Genomic DNA, 18,474 nt, shown 5'->3' on the forward strand with positions numbered 1-18,474 from the left:
TTAGAACGGTCTGTCCGAAAGCGGCTAATAGTAAACATCTTAAATGAACATTGGAGAGTAAAGGCTGATTCTTACTCGGCGCAACCGCGCAACTGTTCTGGCTCGAGAACCATTAATGACGTCATCGAAAGCGCCAGCCCCTTCACAGTTCCTTCAGCTCATAAGCGCAGTTTGCGCCGAGTATGCGTCACATTTGCAGTTCTCTCCAGACCAGCGGGCGTCACTGTTGAGGAAACAACGTACGTGTCGTACAGATGTTTGTAGAAGCGCACCCTCTCGGTCACCGCGGTCTCTGCAGTGTTCATTTTTTCTTTTTCTTGGTCAGATGTTTCCGGTTGAGCGCGCGTGTATTTATTGTTGCTCTTATTTGAAACAATAAAGCCCTTGTGTAACTTCAAAATGTGTTTGGCGATCTTTTGTAGGTCTTGTGTAGGGCGAAACATAAACAGCGATAAAGACATAAGCAAAGGCGAAAATAAGCCAACATGAATCTTATGTGTAGGATATGTGAGAAACTTATTACATGAGCTCACTGTTGGCTATGTGATAACACAATGGTTGTTTTCTATCTAATGAACTCTGGAGGAAGGTGCTAACTGCAGGAATGCCATCCTTTCACATGGTAACCACCTGCCTGCCCTGGACCATCAGCTATGAATAGGCAGGTGGCAGGTGGCAGGTGATCCAAGATAGGTGGGACAAGTACAATAGTGTAAATACTGTGTGCAATCCTGCATAATCTTTCATTTCTGGCAGATTGTTGTATTATTTTACATGGCATTTCGTCTCTCAGTCTAATTTTTTTAAACTCAGTACTCAGGCCAGGTTCCAGTGTAATTGAGTAAAGTACTTGGGTCAAAATGCACTCAGTACAAGTAAAATTATTAATTTTAAAAACTACTTGAAAAGTACAAAGTACTCATAAAAGCTACTCAAGTACAATACTAAATAATAAAAAAGTGCCTCACATTACCCGCTCTCCCCTACAGCTGTTAATAATAGATGTCTACACAGCTGTTTATAATAGATGTCTACACAGCTGTTTATAATAGATGTCTACACAGCTGTTTATAATAGATGTCTACACAGCTGTTTATAAGAGATGTCTACACAGCTGTTTATAAGAGATGGCTATACAGCTGTTATTGTGTTACATTATGCAAAACACCACACAACGTAAGCAGTGTACGGAGCAGTCAGAATTTATTTCCCAAACTGTATGCATTACACATTAGTACAAACATAAGAACAGAAGAATCACATGATATTCACAATGCAATATGTACACTGAACCACACCAACTAGTTCAGGATTACTGTCCGGGTCACAATGGTGCCATGAACTAGTTCAGGCATCCTTTCCGGATGGCAGCGTCCTGCCAAGGAACACTTCCTTGTGGCGTCTGGAAAAAAGTCTTGAAGTCATCCCTCACTGCCACTGCTCTACGGGATGCACGTGCTGTCGACAATCTAGCAGTATCTGTCAGGTTTGTGTCAGCTTGGCAAAGTCTCCTCCATTCACCAGGCACAATGTCACCTGCAGTTGTCACAGTATCAGCAAAGCTGGGGGGGATGTAGCTTCTTTGTGGTGCCACTGCAGCGTCTGTGTATGCCAGCATGTTGTGGAGCGCAATACATGCCTTCACTACGGCCTCTGCTTTGTCCGGATAGCATTCCATGGGCCTGCCAAAAATCCTCCAGCGCGCCGCAAGGATGCCAAAGCTGTTCTCGATCATCCTGCGGGCCCTGGAGTGTCTGTAGTTGTACACCTTTTTGGTATCTTCCAGGTTGATACCTGTTGAATAGAAAGTGGATGCACATTACTTAAAGCAGTATTCAAAATTTAGTACAAAACTGACACATTTTAAAGTAAATGTAAGGACATAGCACAAGTATTTGTTTACATACCTGCATATGGCCGCATCATGTTGTCATGTAGAGGGAAGGCAGCATCTCCCACAAACACAAAGGGCATGGTGATGTTCGTCCCTGGAAGGGCAACAGGCTGTGGAAGCTGAAGGCTGCGTTCTAGCAGGTCAGACCCAAAACGGCTCCTCTGGAAAACTCCTCCATCACTTTCGCGGCCAAAAGCACCAACATCCACCATCGTGAATCGATAACGTGCATCGCATGTAGCCATCAGCACGATGGAGTGTGCACCTTTGTAATTGTAGTAGTCACTACCAGCATTCGGTGGAGCTGTCAAAGTCACGTGCTTTCCATCGATGCTGCCCACACAATTCGGGAAGTTCCACATCCTCCAGAAGTCTCGGGAAATGTGCTCCCATTCCTCTCCTTTTGGAAGCGCAACAAACTCTCGTCTCAGCGCCAACCATATAGCTCTGCACACCTCTGTGACGATATTACAAACGGTTGAAGTTCCTAGTTTGTAACTAGCAGCGACCGCCGTCTGACTGCTACCTGATGCCAGGATCCTCAGTGTGCACGCAAGCCTCTCTTCCAAACTCACAGGGCTGCGATGTGTGCGCCTATGATTAATGAATGGCTTGATGCGACGAATCAACTCGTCGAAACGGTGAGCAGACATTCGGAAGTACCCAAAGTGCTTCTGCTCGTCCATCGTCCTCATTTGCAGAACAAGGACAAAGAACTCACCAGTCTCTTCTCTGTTCTGGTGCAAAGGACGAACATTCCACCTTCTCTTCTGTTTTTGCCGCAGCCGCTTAGCTCTGAGATACATATACAGTTCTACACCCAGAGTAAATTCATTCCGCATCAGCTGTGCCAGCCTCTGCTGACGTGACACCACATTGTGTATGCTTTCTTCGTATGCTTTTCTTCGTCCGGTTCTTCAGGTTGTTTCCTCAACAGTGACGCCCGCTGGTCTGGAGAGAACTGCAAATGTGACGCATACTCGGCGCAAACTGCGCTTATGAGCTGAAGGAACTGTGAAGGGGCTGGCGCTTTCGATGACGTCATTAATGGTTCTCGAGCCAGAACAGTTGCGCGGTTGCGCCGAGTAAGAATCAGCCTTAAGGATGGTACAAAGCAAAGGACTGTGTGACATACTGTCTATTGTTTGTTGTCTATTGTGAGAGATTTGAAGTCGTGCACCATACTGTAGACATACTCTATGTTTTTAAAAGCACATTATAGAACGGTAACTAATCTCCTACTACTCTGCATACATTAAAACATCTCTCTGCAGTTCAGCTATAAATCCTTTTTGTACTAGAAGAAAGTGCATTATCAAACAATTCTTTATAATGCATGTTCTGCTCATTGGATTAAAGATAATTGTCCTCTGCATACATTTTCTCTAATGCCAAACTGGAATGATGCTGAGGTGTGAATGGATTTCTCTGTTTCACAGTCTCTTGTTGTTTCTAAAGTTCAAATAGATCAAATTTTACAAGAGCAACCTAATTACAGGGTGACCCACTAAAATGTATAATGAAAGGCGCTATATCAAACGAAGAAGAATAATAAAAATGATAACAAATGTAACTATTTTACGAGAATCTCCTGAATGCAAGCAGTTGGAAAAAAAGAAATGTACGTATTAAAAATAAATTTCATCATAAATTTCAAATTACTTTATCAAGGGATAACTGCCTCTCTCTTTGAGTTGTAATTGGGCATGTTTGGGTTGTTGCTTTGGAGATGTACTTTTTACGAAAATAAAAAATTATGCTTATTATCCAAATTTTCCATTGATGTTTTTAGATTTTACTATTTGATTGTTTTACCATGTTTGAACGTGTTGAGTACAATATATTTATATACGTTTATATATATTTCTCAGAAGCCTGTCTCAGAACAGTATAGATGATAAATTACAAAGTAGTGATAGGCCTAACATATCTAAATAGATTTACTTAAAGGGGAACTCCGGGGCATTTGAAGCGTGTTTCCATTGCTAGAGGTTGTCAAATACTGATACTAGGACACAGAGAGGTCCAGATCTGTGCTCCCTGTGTGAAGATCGCTCTGTCCGCACAGCATGTCATGCGAGGCTAATACGTGGTGGCTAAGGGGCAAGCGCTAACCCTTCCACGTAAAACAACAACTTGCACACTGCAGAAACGTCACACCACTTTATAACCCATCCGACAATAAAGTCACAAGCCTTACCATCGAAACCATATGCATGGTTCTTACATTACTGGCATGGGGACGTTACAAAACAACTTTATAAACAGCATGTAACTCACCGGCTGGTTGTAGGCTCGCGCATGTGAAAGCCCAAAAGAGTCGATGGAGAATAATCCCATATACAAAACAATTATCTTCTCTAGAAAAACTGCGTTCAAGTATTTAAAACATTACAAGAATATTACTGGGCATGTATTGTTGTAATGTTTTAAATACTTGAACGCAGTTTTTCTAGAGAATATAATTGTTTTGTATATGGGATTATTCTCCATCGACTCTTTTGGGCTTTCACATGCGCGAGCCTACAACCAGCCGGTGAGTTACATGCTGTTTATAAAGTTGTTTTGTAACGTCCCCATGCCAGTAATGTGAGAACCATGCATATGGTTTCGATGGTAAGGCTTGTGACTTTATTGTCGGATGGGTTATAAAGTGGTGTGACGTTTCTGCAGTGTGAAAGTTGTTGTTTTACGTGGAAGGGTTAGCGCTTGCCCCTTAGCCACCACGTATTAGCCTCGCATGACATGCTGTGCGGACAGAGCGATCTCCACACAGGGAGCACAGATCTGGACCTCTCTGTGTCCTAGTATCAGTATTTGACAACCTCTAGCAATGAAAACACGCTTCAAATGCCCCGGAGTTCCCCTTTAAGCAGACTACAACTAAGGTTTTTCCAGAGGATGTACTTGCCTTACAGGATAAAACTCTTAAAAGCTATTGTCCTGTAATAAATTGTAATATATTCATCAGATACAGTGAATTAAGCCACATGGTGGTAGACCTAAATCAGATTAACCAAATCAGTTACAGGTCAACCTATATAACCAACGATGTTCAAATTCTTATCAACCGACATGTTATTGCCTCAGAAATAATTATTAGAACCTCCTGAAGAACTGTGCTGTGGCCCAAGGGTTTTACTGGACTCATAAAGCAGACTGAACTGAAGGTAAGAATAACAGGTTTATGGGTAAAACACAGTTCAAAGTTGTTTCCACAGACTAATTTATAGTCTGCTTCCAGGTGAGTGTTTTCCAAGGATGTCCCTTTGAACTGGTGGGTGCGGGTGTGGCACCCCATGTTTGCCAACAGGAATCCAGGGTTCACAGCAGGCAGCTTTTCCAGGCAGGGATTACTTCAGAGGAGAAACATGGTTAATGCTTAGATAAGGCAAGAAGCAATCAACACAATAACTTGGGCAACCGGTTGTACCACTTAGGAGTTACTACAATCTGGAGTCAGCAGGAGAAACACACCTGAATCCGGACACTTGGCCGATAAGAGTCATCCACTCTTTCTAAGAGCACATTAAGGCTGCTGCCTGTTGCAGATTGTGAAGCACTGCCACCTACTGACTACAACCAGAAGTGGGTTATATAAAATATGTATACATTCATAGACAAATATAGCCCACAAATTACAAGGTCCCATAGTAAGAATTACACATTGAAACAACTGAACATTGGAAAAATTAGCAACTTTTTCATTTTTTGTGTGAAAAGGTAACAAAGCAACAGGCCAAATGTGACCCATTAAAAATTAAACAGTGAGACAAACATCCATTGATAAAGTAACGGAGTGATTGAATTGTAACACCTTTCTTCCACTTTTTTCCCCCCTCCCTATTAAACAGAGCAAATTGAGCAAAGCACTGCAAAGCTTTACGTGGCCCACCCACACACATGGGGATGCAGTTGACCTGATCGTTTCCTGATGCAAATGTTTTAGATGTTGCAACAATTGCCGCATACTTTCTGAATGATTCTCTCAAATTGACCATGCTAGTAGCATCAGAAACAAATAACAAGGATGACAAAAAGAAGAGCGAAAGAACAAAAAATTTAGAAATGAAAATATTTACAAGCTAATTCTTTTAATCCTGAAAATGCACTCTCCTGTACAACATAAAAATAAAAAAATCAGGCACAGAATCTTAATTATCTCAAGTAATTAACAATAATAATCAATAATCAATTAACAATATCAGCAAAAAAAAAAAAAGAAAATCTGACTTCTTAATTTCCTCAGTTAAAAAAACTCATGAATTCCTTTGAAACAAATGTACTTTTTTCTGCACAACCAAGTTTGATGAATTTTATTCATCAGTTTCCTGGATGAGGGCCCATATTAAGTCAACGCACACCGCTCTCTAACACTAACTCACTGCCGTGAACTCAGTGTACACCTTAACCAAGTATTTTTAATACATAAAGTTCTTATAATTGGCTTTGTTCTTAGACATTATGTTATTCATATTCTGTACTTTACTAAATAATCTATGTTCCTAGTTTGTACTTTTCCACTCTGCTCATACAAACGCAATATATGTCCAAGACTTTAAAATGACATAGTGGGATAAAGTAACTAGGTCAGATAAAGCGTCTCTATTAGGTCGGGTAGGTCTGGTACAGTAGATACACGCCTAAAACGACATTCACACACACACACACACACACACACACACACACACACACACACACACGTTGTTTATCTAATTAATTTAAATGATTTTAATTTGTTTCTCTTTATATTCTTTTTCTGTATTTTAATGCTTCTTCCACTCCCTGCTGCAATGATTTTTTTTTATGTAAAGCACTTTGAATTGTTTGTACATGAAATGTGCTATATAAATAAATTTGATATGATATATGATATGATATGATATATGATATCTCATCTAAAGAACATGACCAAGGACATGGATGGCCTGCTCATGTCACTAAAAACTATCCAATTATATTGTATGTAAGGGTGGTACTTTACAGTATTTAAGGGTATGAACAAATTACCTGTGTGGTCATACTCATGGGAGAACTTGTTGTTCTGTTCAGTTACCGTCATTCTGACCTGAGAACCATCATAACTGTGTCCTTATTCTCATGATTCCATGATTATGTTAAAAATGTTTTGAGTGTTTATTGCTGCATGCTATGCTTTATTGATATAAACTCTGTAGATTACTTTTGTTTTTATCTATTTATGTATTGCTAATTTTCCCACGTTTTTCTATTATTTTGTATCTTTCATTGTAGGTCACATTGAGTTTGTGCATTAAAACGTGCCATTTCCAAGTCTTAGAAACAAAAGTCGTGGTGGTTTCTGTTAATAAAATACTTCAGAACAGTTGTCAAAGAGGTTTCTCTACCAACCAATCATATCGCTGTAAATGTAAAAAAAAGAAAATCCAATACACTATCCTCCCCTTCTGCGCATGCTCACACACAGAGGAAGAGCCAGGCTCAGGTCCCACTGAAGATTTCATCTCACCGTAAAAAGGTAAAAAATAGCACAGTTTTTTTTAAATTATTTGTTGTCCTCTCAATGGTCACACGTGTAGTCAAGCTTTCATTATGCACTGTCCATGTGTAGAACACCACCGTGATACCTTGACTATTTTTCTGGATTTCACTCATGTTGTTATGCTAACCGGCAAAAGCTAGCTAATCCAGCTAATGTTACCAAGCAGTAGTAGTTAGCTTGGGTATTTCCTCTCAAGCTAACGTCAGCATTTGTTTCTTTCCCCACCTCGTTCCGCTTGTACGATACAGCTCTGATCGATCACATTCAGACTTCCGCGCTTTCAAAGGTGTCATTACACCTGCTAAAAATACATAGAATTAACTCCTGCTCAAATGTTATATCAATTGTTGCCAAATCCAAATGACTAGTGAACACTACTTTTATTGACGTGACAAACCAATGAAATGTGGAGGTTAATCCTCTGTCTCGGCTCACGTATGTGAGTAATTCCACTGATGCAAGTCTAAGTGCCTTACATTAATGGGCAACGCAAAGTGATTGGATTTGGAATTTTATTTTTTTTCAGTGAGTAGTAAAGTTAGAATATTTTTAAATGATCTTAACTTAGTAAAATAATTACCAGTGTTTATAATATGTCAAGGGCAGAACAATGGGATAGTTGACTTTAAAGTTAACTTCCCCTTCCCATTTAATTAATTTTTTTTGCTAACCAAAGTAAGGTCACAGAACAACTTTTAAGGTACTGTGCATTGTACACTAGTGGAATGTAAGCGTGCGTTTTAACAGAACACAGAGATAACACTTTATTTATTAAATAATTTTAGTGTTAAAACAAAAGCACTGCAATGTGGTCAATAACAAGTGCGCTTGCAGGTCTGCTGTGCGTTCCCACAGTGGCAGCAACAGTTTGTTATGCTGGCTGAAACCAGTTTCCAGAAGAATTTGTTTAGTGGTAGTTACCGGCCTCAAGCAGACTAGTGGTTCTGTTCCTCTCTGTTTCGCAACAAGATAGCAGACGATTGTCAACCAGCTCTATTAAAGAAAGACTTCAGTATCAGTCAGTTGCTGAGCATTTGAATAAAGCTCACTCTTAGGTGTTACCGCACATGGTTGGTATTCTTCTGCATGGATGTGCTGGATCCTTGGCTTATTTTTGCTTTGCAGGTATTGCAAAAGTTGCTTTTCGGCCAGTGCGCGAGAGACAGAAAAACTTGATGATATGTTGTTAGATTTCACACCACCTCAGTATGTATGTGATGCATTTTGTGCTCCAAGTATACTGTAGCAGTCAGCTGCACTGTAATGGAGTTGCTGCACCCTCAGCTGGACTAACTGCATTATGAGTTTATCTGAAATTTACCCAGGCTTTTCTTCCTGCATTACAAGTTCTGAACAGTCGCTGTGAGGATGCATGTTAAAGAATGTATGGCGGGTGTCAAAATCTACGAATGAAATTCGGCACCAAACTGTAAACTCACTTGTGTTCTGTGTGCGTGTGTTTATTTGCTCGGCGTCAGCTCTTAGGAGCTTATCATCAACAGTAAAGCTGTATAAGCATCGGGTTGACGGGACTGAAGGAAGCAGCGTGTCGTATGTGGAGCTGCCTGCTGAAATCGCCATGAGTTACAAACCCATCGCTCCTGCACCGTCTGGCTCCAACCACACGCCGCCAGGTACTGTCAGACCATGCAGGCCTAATGTTGTTCTTGCAGGTATCAAATCTTTGCCCGTCCGTGGTCGTGACACGAAACATCATCAAATCTATACTCAACTTTCCACAAATAGCCACAGAAGCAATACATTATCATCATTTTTTTTTCTTTTTTCGTCCGTTTTCTAAGAACAGGCTGATATCTTTGTCACTTTTCTTCAATTACTCACCTCATAGTGAGAATTGGAAAGAGATTGATGGTTATATTCATGATTAAGAATAACTGGTGAGCAGTAATGACATAGTGAATGAAACATTTGTTTCTTGCCACTATTTTGTCTTCTAAGCTCGGGCTTTTAGTGTGGTGCTCCTTTCTCTTCTGCTCAGGCTCTTCGGTGCCCTCTCCATCTCTTCCCTCGTCATCCAACTTTAGGCCAGCTTTCAGTGACTTCGGTCCACCCTCTATGGGCTTTGTTCAGGTTTGTCTGCAGCACACACACACACGCACCCATAACACTCCTCTCAGACAAAAGCTCCCAACATCATGGATTTAAAAAAAATAATAATACATATTTTTTTAGGCAACTTGGCATATGTCATTCAATTTTCATATTATTTTCCTAAGACGGAATAGAACATGTGTCACATAATCCTATTTGTTTGAAAAAGAACGGATAAATGGCCGTGACTTATTTTATGAAGGACATGGCCTTTACTTGTTCCTGCACAAATATTGTTTTTGGTGTATTGAAGTTTGTTTTCAATGCATTAATCAGGAAGTTGAAAAAAAAGTCCCAGTCAACAGTTGGGCCTAGACTGAATTCTTTGACAATGCTCTCACGAGAGACAAAAGGGTATTGAGATGCTCACTTGCAGGACATTTAAATAGATCTCATTCTTAGGTGAGACCTCTGACTTGATTCGCACCTGTTCCTGTTAATTCGCCCTCAAACATGTTCAAACATTTGAAGTAGCAGCAGTAAAACAAGCCCTTCTGTTCAAATCATTCTACATGTAGTGGAGAGCTGCAGCTGTCTGTGCTCTCCATGCTCGGAGTCAAATAGCCGGGGGGGCGGCGGCTGAGTGTGCTTTACTGGAGTGAATAATAGCCCAAATAGGCAGGTTTCTGTTACTGCTAGATGAATTTAAAACCATGAAAGGAGGAATATAATTGGTACGTTTGCATTACTTATTGATTGTCTTTTAATCGATACATCTAAAAACATTCAGGTCCTTTCTTTGAAGTTGTTATGGCTTCATTTATTAGTACTGCCATACCACAGGAATGCCTCGAGGGAATTTCTTAGAATTTAGTGCTAACTTATATACGTACGCCTAAACTTAAGATTGAACTGGTTAGTTTGATTGTCAGACATTATTGTTACCTCACGAACGATGTTTTCGGCAGTAACTCCACGATTCCACGATGATTTTGAAGAAATTTGAAAGACACAGTTAAGTGGCATGTATATCTAAAATTATGATTGCACGCCTGTACTGAACACAGCAACACAGGTACGTGTCTCCCAAAGCTGCATTACCAGTCCACATTTTACCACAGTAAGCACATGAGATACATTTTTAAAAAAACAATATTTTGTTTGTTAGTAGACCATGGTTTCACTTTAGTGCCGAGGCTTTTGACACATTTGACCCATGGTCGATGAAAAATGAAAATGCACGGTAAGAATAGCAAGCTGTGAACCATGAAAGAAAATCCCAACTCCCTTTTCAGGGGAGCTTGTGTCTTATTAACAGAAGTTGAGCCTTTTTGGGTCATGTACCGTTGTGTTGGGGGTGAAGGCCAGTCTGCTGTGCAGAGGGTGTATAGATGTTTATCTTGTGTGCACAAGCTGACCTGTGAAAGAGCTGTGCCTTCAACAGTCAGTGTAGCGCTACATGGCCCTGGATGGTTTTCCTCTGTTTCCAAGCAAACTCGGCTCCTTTGTGTCATCAGAAGGTGGCGGTATGCTGTAAGTTTGGTTTAGTGTGCTCATCAAAAGCTGCCAAAGAAGGCACAGTGGTGGGTCACCTGAAATGAGAACTAAATGCAAACATGAAAGTCAGTCTGGCAACATGAAAAAAGTACCTCAAAACACACAAAAACATTGATGGAAAGCTGATTACAGTCATGGATAGAAGCTTGTGTTTTTCATCAAAATCAGCTTCACTGACTAAAAACATGGTAACATGCAGGGAAGTTGAATCTGTTTTTGGTTTCTTTCATCGACCTGCCGTACTAATGCAGAGGAACGAAAAGGACAACGTTTAACAAGCTGAAGCCAAATGAATTTTCTTTTGTTTCCCTCAGAAAAAAAAAATCCATCCAGTCCCTAAACTACCCGTGTAGCAGACATCCATAGGCCCTCGAGCCGGGTGAGGAAAAACCCCCCCCGTCGATGGGCGAAGTGAAAACACGGATTTAAACTGCAACTTAGCTTTGTTGGCAGAGCCACAACTACGAAGTGTTAACTTTAGCTCATTTCTGTGTTAGATGAGTCATCTTGATGGATCTTCTTTTTTTTTTTCTCTCTTAACATCACATATCCGTGAAATGGCCCCAACAGCCTGTCAAAGTGTCGCAAGGGTCCACCTACAGCGAGCTTCTGTCTGTCATTGAGGAAATGAGCCGTGAGATCCGGCCAACATACGCTGGGAGCAAGAGCGCAATGGAGAGGCTAAAGAGAGGTATTTCTGCTGTGGGATCGAGTTGGTGTGTGTGGATGTGTGTCAATACTCGTCTTTAACTGCAACCTTAAAACCACAGTTGTGGGAAATATATCAGGTTGAAATAAACTGCAACTATTCATTTATTTGTTCTATCCCTTATTTGACCAACTATGGCAGTGTTGGACCTGTTGTTGTTGGGGGGGTAGACTCGGGCCGGCAGAGTTGTCTTTGCTCTAATCTGCTCATCTCTTCTGTTTATAATGGACGTTGTGTTTGTGTCGTGCAGGTATAATCCATGCCCGTGCACTGGTCCGGGAATGTCTCGCAGAAACGGAGAGAAGCGCCCGCACATAACCTTTTGGAAAGATCCCTTCACCTCACACCCTCTTTATAGAAGTCTGCCCTCATCACGGTCCCCATCGGAAGTTTTACAAGCAATCCTCTTGCTTCCGCCGTGTGCTTTCTTTGTTGGCTTGTGTTCACCGTTCACTGCATTTCACCCAGCTCATTTTGTCACTGTCTGCAACATGCTGGGCGGGCGGGCGGGCGGGCGGGGGGGGGGGGCGTATGCAAAACCAAATTTTGTACCTACTTTAAGAGTGCGTGGAATTTCTGCACATTTTCAAGTCCAGATGAGTGAAATCGCTTGTAAACTAGTCAATAATGCTTATTTCTAACAGTTGGCTTAAATTTTTTTTTTTTTAACCATGAAATCAGTTTTCGAACCCGCTCCGATCCTCTCGTTTATATTTTGAACGTCACCCAACGACCACTGAACTTTTTTTTTTAACAGTTTTTAAGTTCTACCATTTGCATTCAGCCCTGCTTTGTCATAAGCAAGCAAACATTAGACACCCCCCCCATTCCCAAGAACTATGTACATCTCAAGTCAGTTTGTTAGTATGGAAATTTTGTAAAACAGATTTTTGCAGTTCAGTATGTATATCTTAATTAAATAAGAAAAAAAAAACTTCTTCAATCATTATTTGGATTAACGAATCATCTAAAAACTGCACAAAACACACACAAAAAAATTTACTTTTCAATGCATCGTGTAAAAGAAGACTAAAGAAATACATGGCTGGAGTTCACCAAATTTATTTTCAGTTACACAATCACAACCTCCGTAATAATCTCACTTCAGACGGGCTAATGACCCCCCACGTCACATGTGATGAGTAGCTCTGTAAGTGAGGAAGATGCTGTGGGTTTTTTCTGAGTACATCTGGACAACAGCAACAACAAAATAAGATATATATATTTTTTAAATACATGTAATAGATACATAGGAGAAAGCAAAGAAAACACAAGCGTGTGTGTGTTTTACATGATGATTGTCACAGACCACCTCTGCCTCATGTCCCACGCTCCATGTGGTGATGGTGCTTCAGCTGTGAGCGGGTTGGCGACGGTGTGCACAACATGTGTGTTTTACCCCCCCCCCAAAAAAACCAACGCATTTCTGCAGGGAGAGCATATCTGTGTGAATTTAGATTCCACTGCAATCTTGACCAATAACTACACAAAATCTTAAGGATTCTGACAGCTTTTCAGAGAAGAAAAAATAACATTCATAACCTGGTATCTAATGCTATGGTTAAAAAAAAAAAAAGGTAGTGAATAAATCATTAAACAAGGGAATAAAAAATATCCACCTGGAGTAAGTTGTGAAAGATATTGTTACAGTTGAAATTCTGCCAGATGCTCACAGCTAGGAGCAAGTTGTTTACCAAGAATGTTAAAAAAAAAAAAAAAAAAAAAAAGTCTCAAACCTTGGAGGCAAATTAAAACAAAAACTAAATTTTCAGAGTTCAAGGCTCTGCAGGGCAATGCTGACCTAACATTTCTAATGGGGCTGGGACCTTTTTTTTTTTTTTAAGTCTGGCTGATAACAGGATGTTCCAATCAAAGCCCTTTTTTTTTGTTTGTTTTTTTACATTTTACTTGTGAATTCAGATGAGTAAGGCAGGAATGACAGTTGTGTAAAAGTGTGATGGAGAGCAGGTTGGCAGCGTGTTTGGCTGGGATAAACTAAAACACCAAGAGTGTCTTCTGTTTGTCCTCCCTCTTGAAATTCATTGGCATGCTCGAGTCTGATCGGTTCAACCCTGTGATGGGGGGGAGAAACATAAGATATTTGATTACATTAATGCTTATTTCAATTAAACATTGTCTGTTCATGAAGAGGACAATTGGAGAGAAAGAGCCCAAACTAACTGGACTGACCGTGGTAGCAGTGGCTGGCCGTGTGTTGAAGTCAAACAGGCCCTTGTAACGACCTTTTTCCTCCTTCTCTTTGGAGCGGAGCTTGTCCTCCATGGCCCTCAGCTCCTTGGACACCGACGGTCCCAGGGAAGGGTCCAGTTCCAGCACCTTGGCAAAGTCGGCTCGAGCCTCCGTCTCATTCCACACCGCAGCATGAGCTTTAGCGCGCTTGTAGTAGGCCTTCACGTTGTCTGGTTGGGGAAGGAGAGAAGGTTTAACGGGAAAGATCAGAGCAACGCCAAGAACACCGATCAACACACCACTGTCAGTTCAACCAAATTTGAAAAGAATGTTACCCAGCTCTAAAGTTCAATTATTTTCTTCTGAGAAGTGACGATACGGCAGATAATAAATTAATAAGCAACTTTAGGGATGGAAAAGGCTGCTTAAAGTGTCACATACTTGTCATTTTCATCTGAACTTTTATCAGATACAGACACCCCAAAAGGTGCCTCGTTAATTATGATTTACTAAAAATACTTAGCAGCTGTTTAAGGCAAACTTTAAAGTGCATTTATACATTTGAGCTTCAGTCTGGTCAGGATTGGCTTGCAAATATGGCCCAGAATCCATATTTTCCAAGAAAGGAAAAAGATCACCAAGAACATAATCAAATGGGCAGTAATTTCAAGATGAGCGACGTAAACTATCTGATTTGGGGAAAAACTAAAGTGAGCTGTGTTGGAATGACACAATTGACAAATTATAATTAAATAAATGAACAAATAATAAAAAATAAAAAAAAACTTGACCCACTAATCTGTAATAACAAAAGTTGATGTTGTAGATAAAATGGATCATAGCTAGACACGGCACAGTTTAGCTTCTGTAAACATGGACAACCAGTTTTAGGAAATTAGCTGTTAATATGAACAAATCCATGACTAATCAGTTAATGTGACAGCCCATTATATGAGTATAGTGTCAATATGCCTATTTTTCCCCAAACCAAGACCAATCTGCACTTTGTTTATCATAAGTAACCGCAGTGTGCTGTGGGGACTAAACCTCTGCCTGTTTCTAAACAACAACAACAAAGCCTTACTCTCATATTTGAAGACCAAGGAGGAGCAGTGTTCAATGACATCATAGTACTGGCCCAGGAGTAACTGGCACTGACAGTAATTGAGAAGCAGTGGTGTGATCATTTGGTCAAACTTTATCCAATTTTCATCTCCAGGATGCTCCTGAATGGAGAGTGAAAAACCAGACAGAGGAGTGAAGAGAAGCTTGGATTCACATTGTTGCAGTCTGACTGTCGATAAAACAACAGACAGGATCAAATAAGTCAAGTGCAAACTAAAACACCAAGATGTCGCTGTGTTCCAGCTCACTAAACTGAACCACAGAGGACCGAATGTCCCCTAACCTTCATCTGCAAGTTTTTGAGGCAGGCAATGCCATTGTAGTACTTCTCTGAAGCTTCCTTAATTTTGCCTTGTTTGAAGAGCATGTTGCCCTCCTCATGGACATGAGGCACAAAGTTGAGCTTCTCCTTATCAGTCATAGCCCACATATCCAGCTGGAAGGAACCGGGTGGAAGAACCTGAGCAGACAACAAGATGGGAGATCAATGGCCCCTGCAGCAGCAAAACGTAATCCTGCATGAATTTTTTACATATCCCTTTCAGTTTATGATGTGAACTCTCTGAGGATCTGTATTAAAGTATCAATTGATCAGTTTTACAATTTACTTATTTTATCATTCATGCTTGTTCACTGTTTTGATGGTGAAGCTTACTTAGTTTAGGATTTTACTAACGAATAAATAAAAAGACGTCAGTCAGCAAGAGAAAAGTATTGTAAGAGCATCAAAAGCTACAAAACTCAGGCACTGTCTCCTGCCCGTTACCTCCAGCAGCTCAATGGTGAAGACGAGAGGCTGTGGGTTGGCCTGAAGATGATCCAAGTCTTTGTGCCCTAAAGAGTGGTGGGAGTGGATCTGAGCAATTCCACAGCAGTGCCTTTGGCCCTCCAGAGGGTCCTTGCCAGCGCTAATGTTTCTCAGGGACTGGGACACAAGCGGGTACAACGCTGTGTGCTGAAATTTGACAGAAAGCAGTCAGCGCTGAGGGAAAAAAAGCAACTTGTCATCAAATCCAGTAATCACCAGGGCTCTAACCTTTATATCGCAGGTAAATTCTGCAATCTCGCCTTGTTTCATAGTGATGACAACTCTTTCCCATGCAGCCAGTTTGAACTTCTTGCCCAGGATGAGCTCCATAGGTTTGCTATGGCCCTCCATGCTTCTGGAGTCATCCAGCACGGTGCCATCACACAGGCTGGTGCGGTAGTGAAAGACCACCTGGTATACAAACAAGTAAAAAAACATGGGTACAAACACAGACAAGGACAGGCGGTTGAAATAAGTACTGTGGCGTCACAAGAGATGGGTGTAGCTCAGGGGTCTTCAACGTTTTTCAGGCCAGGGACCCCCAGGATGGAGAGTTGGAGCAGGGACCCCCCTACTATTTATATGGCATACAATTGTGTTTTATATTTAACGGGGGCCTAGTGCCATGTGTAAACATAGCTACTCTGTTATTGTACATTCAACACTGAGCTATTCAAATAATCCACAGATTTTAACTTTAAACATGCATGTAGATGGGACAATGAATCCTCAAACCATCTGTGGATGGCACGTTTGCACACAATTTGTGAGAAAAAAATTGTTTGAAAAAATAATTAAAAATTTTCTAATCAGCCAAAGATTTCGCGACCCCCCTGCAGTACCTCCGCGGACCCCCTGTTGAAGACCTCTGGTGTAGCTGGTTGCTTGTTTTTTTTGTTTTTTTTTTACCGCAAACAAAAGAGAAATCCGCACTTCTCTGACAGGCCTGGAGAGCGTCTGCTCACCCATCATATTGTGACCAATCAAAACAATGGAAAACTGAAGGACCTGGCCAGCCGACCAATCAGAATTTAAAAACATGCCATCCGGTCCCGCCCACTATCTTTCCATCAGATGAAAAAACATAGGGGCTAAAATTCACCAGGCTAAATGCCGTCTTTCCTAGATGTAATCCTCGAATCATTTCATAAACTACACAGTTTACAAGTCCGTCGATGGCGTCAGTATATGTCTGAATTACATTTAGTTTAGCGTCCATCCACCCAAACACGTCTCGTGTTTTAGCAAAGATGTAACCACTGATAGCATTACCGTAGCTAATGTGCCTCGTAACGTTATATAATCATTTTCAGCACACGAGAGGAACCCATTCAAGCGCAGATAGTGTAGCTTTACCTTGGTTCCATTAGGGAAGGTCGACAGCTCTCCTTTACCAGGACTGACTAGTTTCTTTTTTATTCCTTCTTCGAGAAGCTTGCGTGCCTCTTCCTCCATCCTTAACCGTTCACGACAAATGACGAAGTTTACCGAAGCCGGTTGATTCGTAGACGTCACGTCCCCCTAGGACTCTTGCGTCACACACACTAGTCTCTTCTCTGCCATAAAACCCCTACATTTTTGGCTATAGAGAAGAACTTACTTATATATATATATATACATACATACATACAGTCAAGCCCGAAATTATTCATACCCCTGGTAAATTTTGACTAAGAAAAATAGTCAAATAATATGGTATGGTAATATGGTAAATTTGAGGCCCAGATTCACCAGGATGGCCTCAGTAGTGATTCTTTTTCACTTCTCTCACTATCCTGGTCTTCTCTCTCTCCATCCGAAGAAAAATCCATGCGCTGACTTTTATTGCTAAAGCCCTAATGGGTAAACTACCTTTATACATTTTTAATTTGTTTTCTTTTCAAAATAGTGTTTACAGGACGAGGTCATCAGAGAAAATACTTTTACATATTCCACTTACAAGAACTGATCTTGGGGAAACACTAACAGCCTTTTCATCATATGCACCAAAAGCTTGGAATGAACTTCAAGCTACTCTAAATCTTGAAGTTCTTCCATCCATAAATTCTTTTAAAGACCTTTTAAAATTATCATTATCATTAATTGACCACTGCAATTGTTTTTAATTTCATTCCTTGTTCGCTGTCTGTTTTTTAGTGTCTGTGTATACTCAGTTTTTAATATGTTTACTTCTGTGATGTGATGTAGTAGTGGTTTTGTCTTGTCTCTTGTGTTTTATTGTAATGTAACTTTTTTAAGCCGCCTTCTTGGCCAGGACTCCCTGGCAGAAGAGTTATTGTAACTCAATGGGACCATTTCCTGGTTAAAGAAAGGTTAAATGAAAAAAAAATAAAAAAATAAAAAATCCTCCTGGACAGCATAGGTGTCACTTTTGGCTTCCGACCACGTCCTCTGAGATTTCCAGTGCGGATTGCTTGTATTTTTTAATAATACTGTAGCCACTGGAACGTGGAAACAATTAAGATATGGCCTTATAGCCCTTTCCTGACTTGTGAGCCACCACAATGCGGAGCAGGAATGGTATAGAACTTTGGATTGTCCATTAGACTGTGAAAAATGTAAATGTTTGTTCGAATGTAAATAAAAAGCTGAGAAATATTATTTTCCACAATGATGCC

General features: G+C 40.7%; 2 protein-coding genes across 2 annotated transcripts; one reads left to right on the forward strand and one right to left on the reverse strand.

Moving 5' to 3' along the window:
* Positions 1 to 7,325: 7,325 nt before the first annotated feature.
* On the forward strand, positions 7,326 to 12,241 carry cdk2ap2 (cyclin dependent kinase 2 associated protein 2). Its single transcript, XM_075462903.1, has 5 exons — positions 7,326 to 7,391; positions 8,894 to 9,049; positions 9,415 to 9,506; positions 11,595 to 11,715; positions 11,984 to 12,241. Exons 2-5 carry the CDS (start codon positions 8,995 to 8,997, stop codon positions 12,049 to 12,051), a joined length of 336 nt encoding a protein of 111 aa, XP_075319018.1. The 5' UTR covers positions 7,326 to 7,391; positions 8,894 to 8,994; the 3' UTR covers positions 12,052 to 12,241.
* Positions 12,242 to 12,779: 538 nt separating this feature from the next.
* On the reverse strand, positions 12,780 to 17,348 carry aip (aryl hydrocarbon receptor interacting protein). The gene is made up of 7 exons (XM_075462902.1): positions 17,213 to 17,348; positions 16,085 to 16,267; positions 15,815 to 16,003; positions 15,332 to 15,508; positions 15,008 to 15,149; positions 13,924 to 14,153; positions 12,780 to 13,805 (listed from the first exon to the last, which is right to left on the reverse strand). The coding sequence occupies exons 1-7, from the start codon at positions 17,309 to 17,311 to the stop codon at positions 13,800 to 13,802; spliced, it is 1,026 nt and encodes a 341-aa protein (XP_075319017.1). The 5' UTR covers positions 17,312 to 17,348; the 3' UTR covers positions 12,780 to 13,799.
* Between the last annotated feature and the right edge of the window lie 1,126 nt (positions 17,349 to 18,474).

This window comes from Odontesthes bonariensis, chromosome 4 (genome assembly GCF_027942865.1).
Source record: "Odontesthes bonariensis isolate fOdoBon6 chromosome 4, fOdoBon6.hap1, whole genome shotgun sequence".
Lineage (NCBI taxonomy): Eukaryota > Metazoa > Chordata > Actinopteri > Atheriniformes > Atherinopsidae > Odontesthes > Odontesthes bonariensis.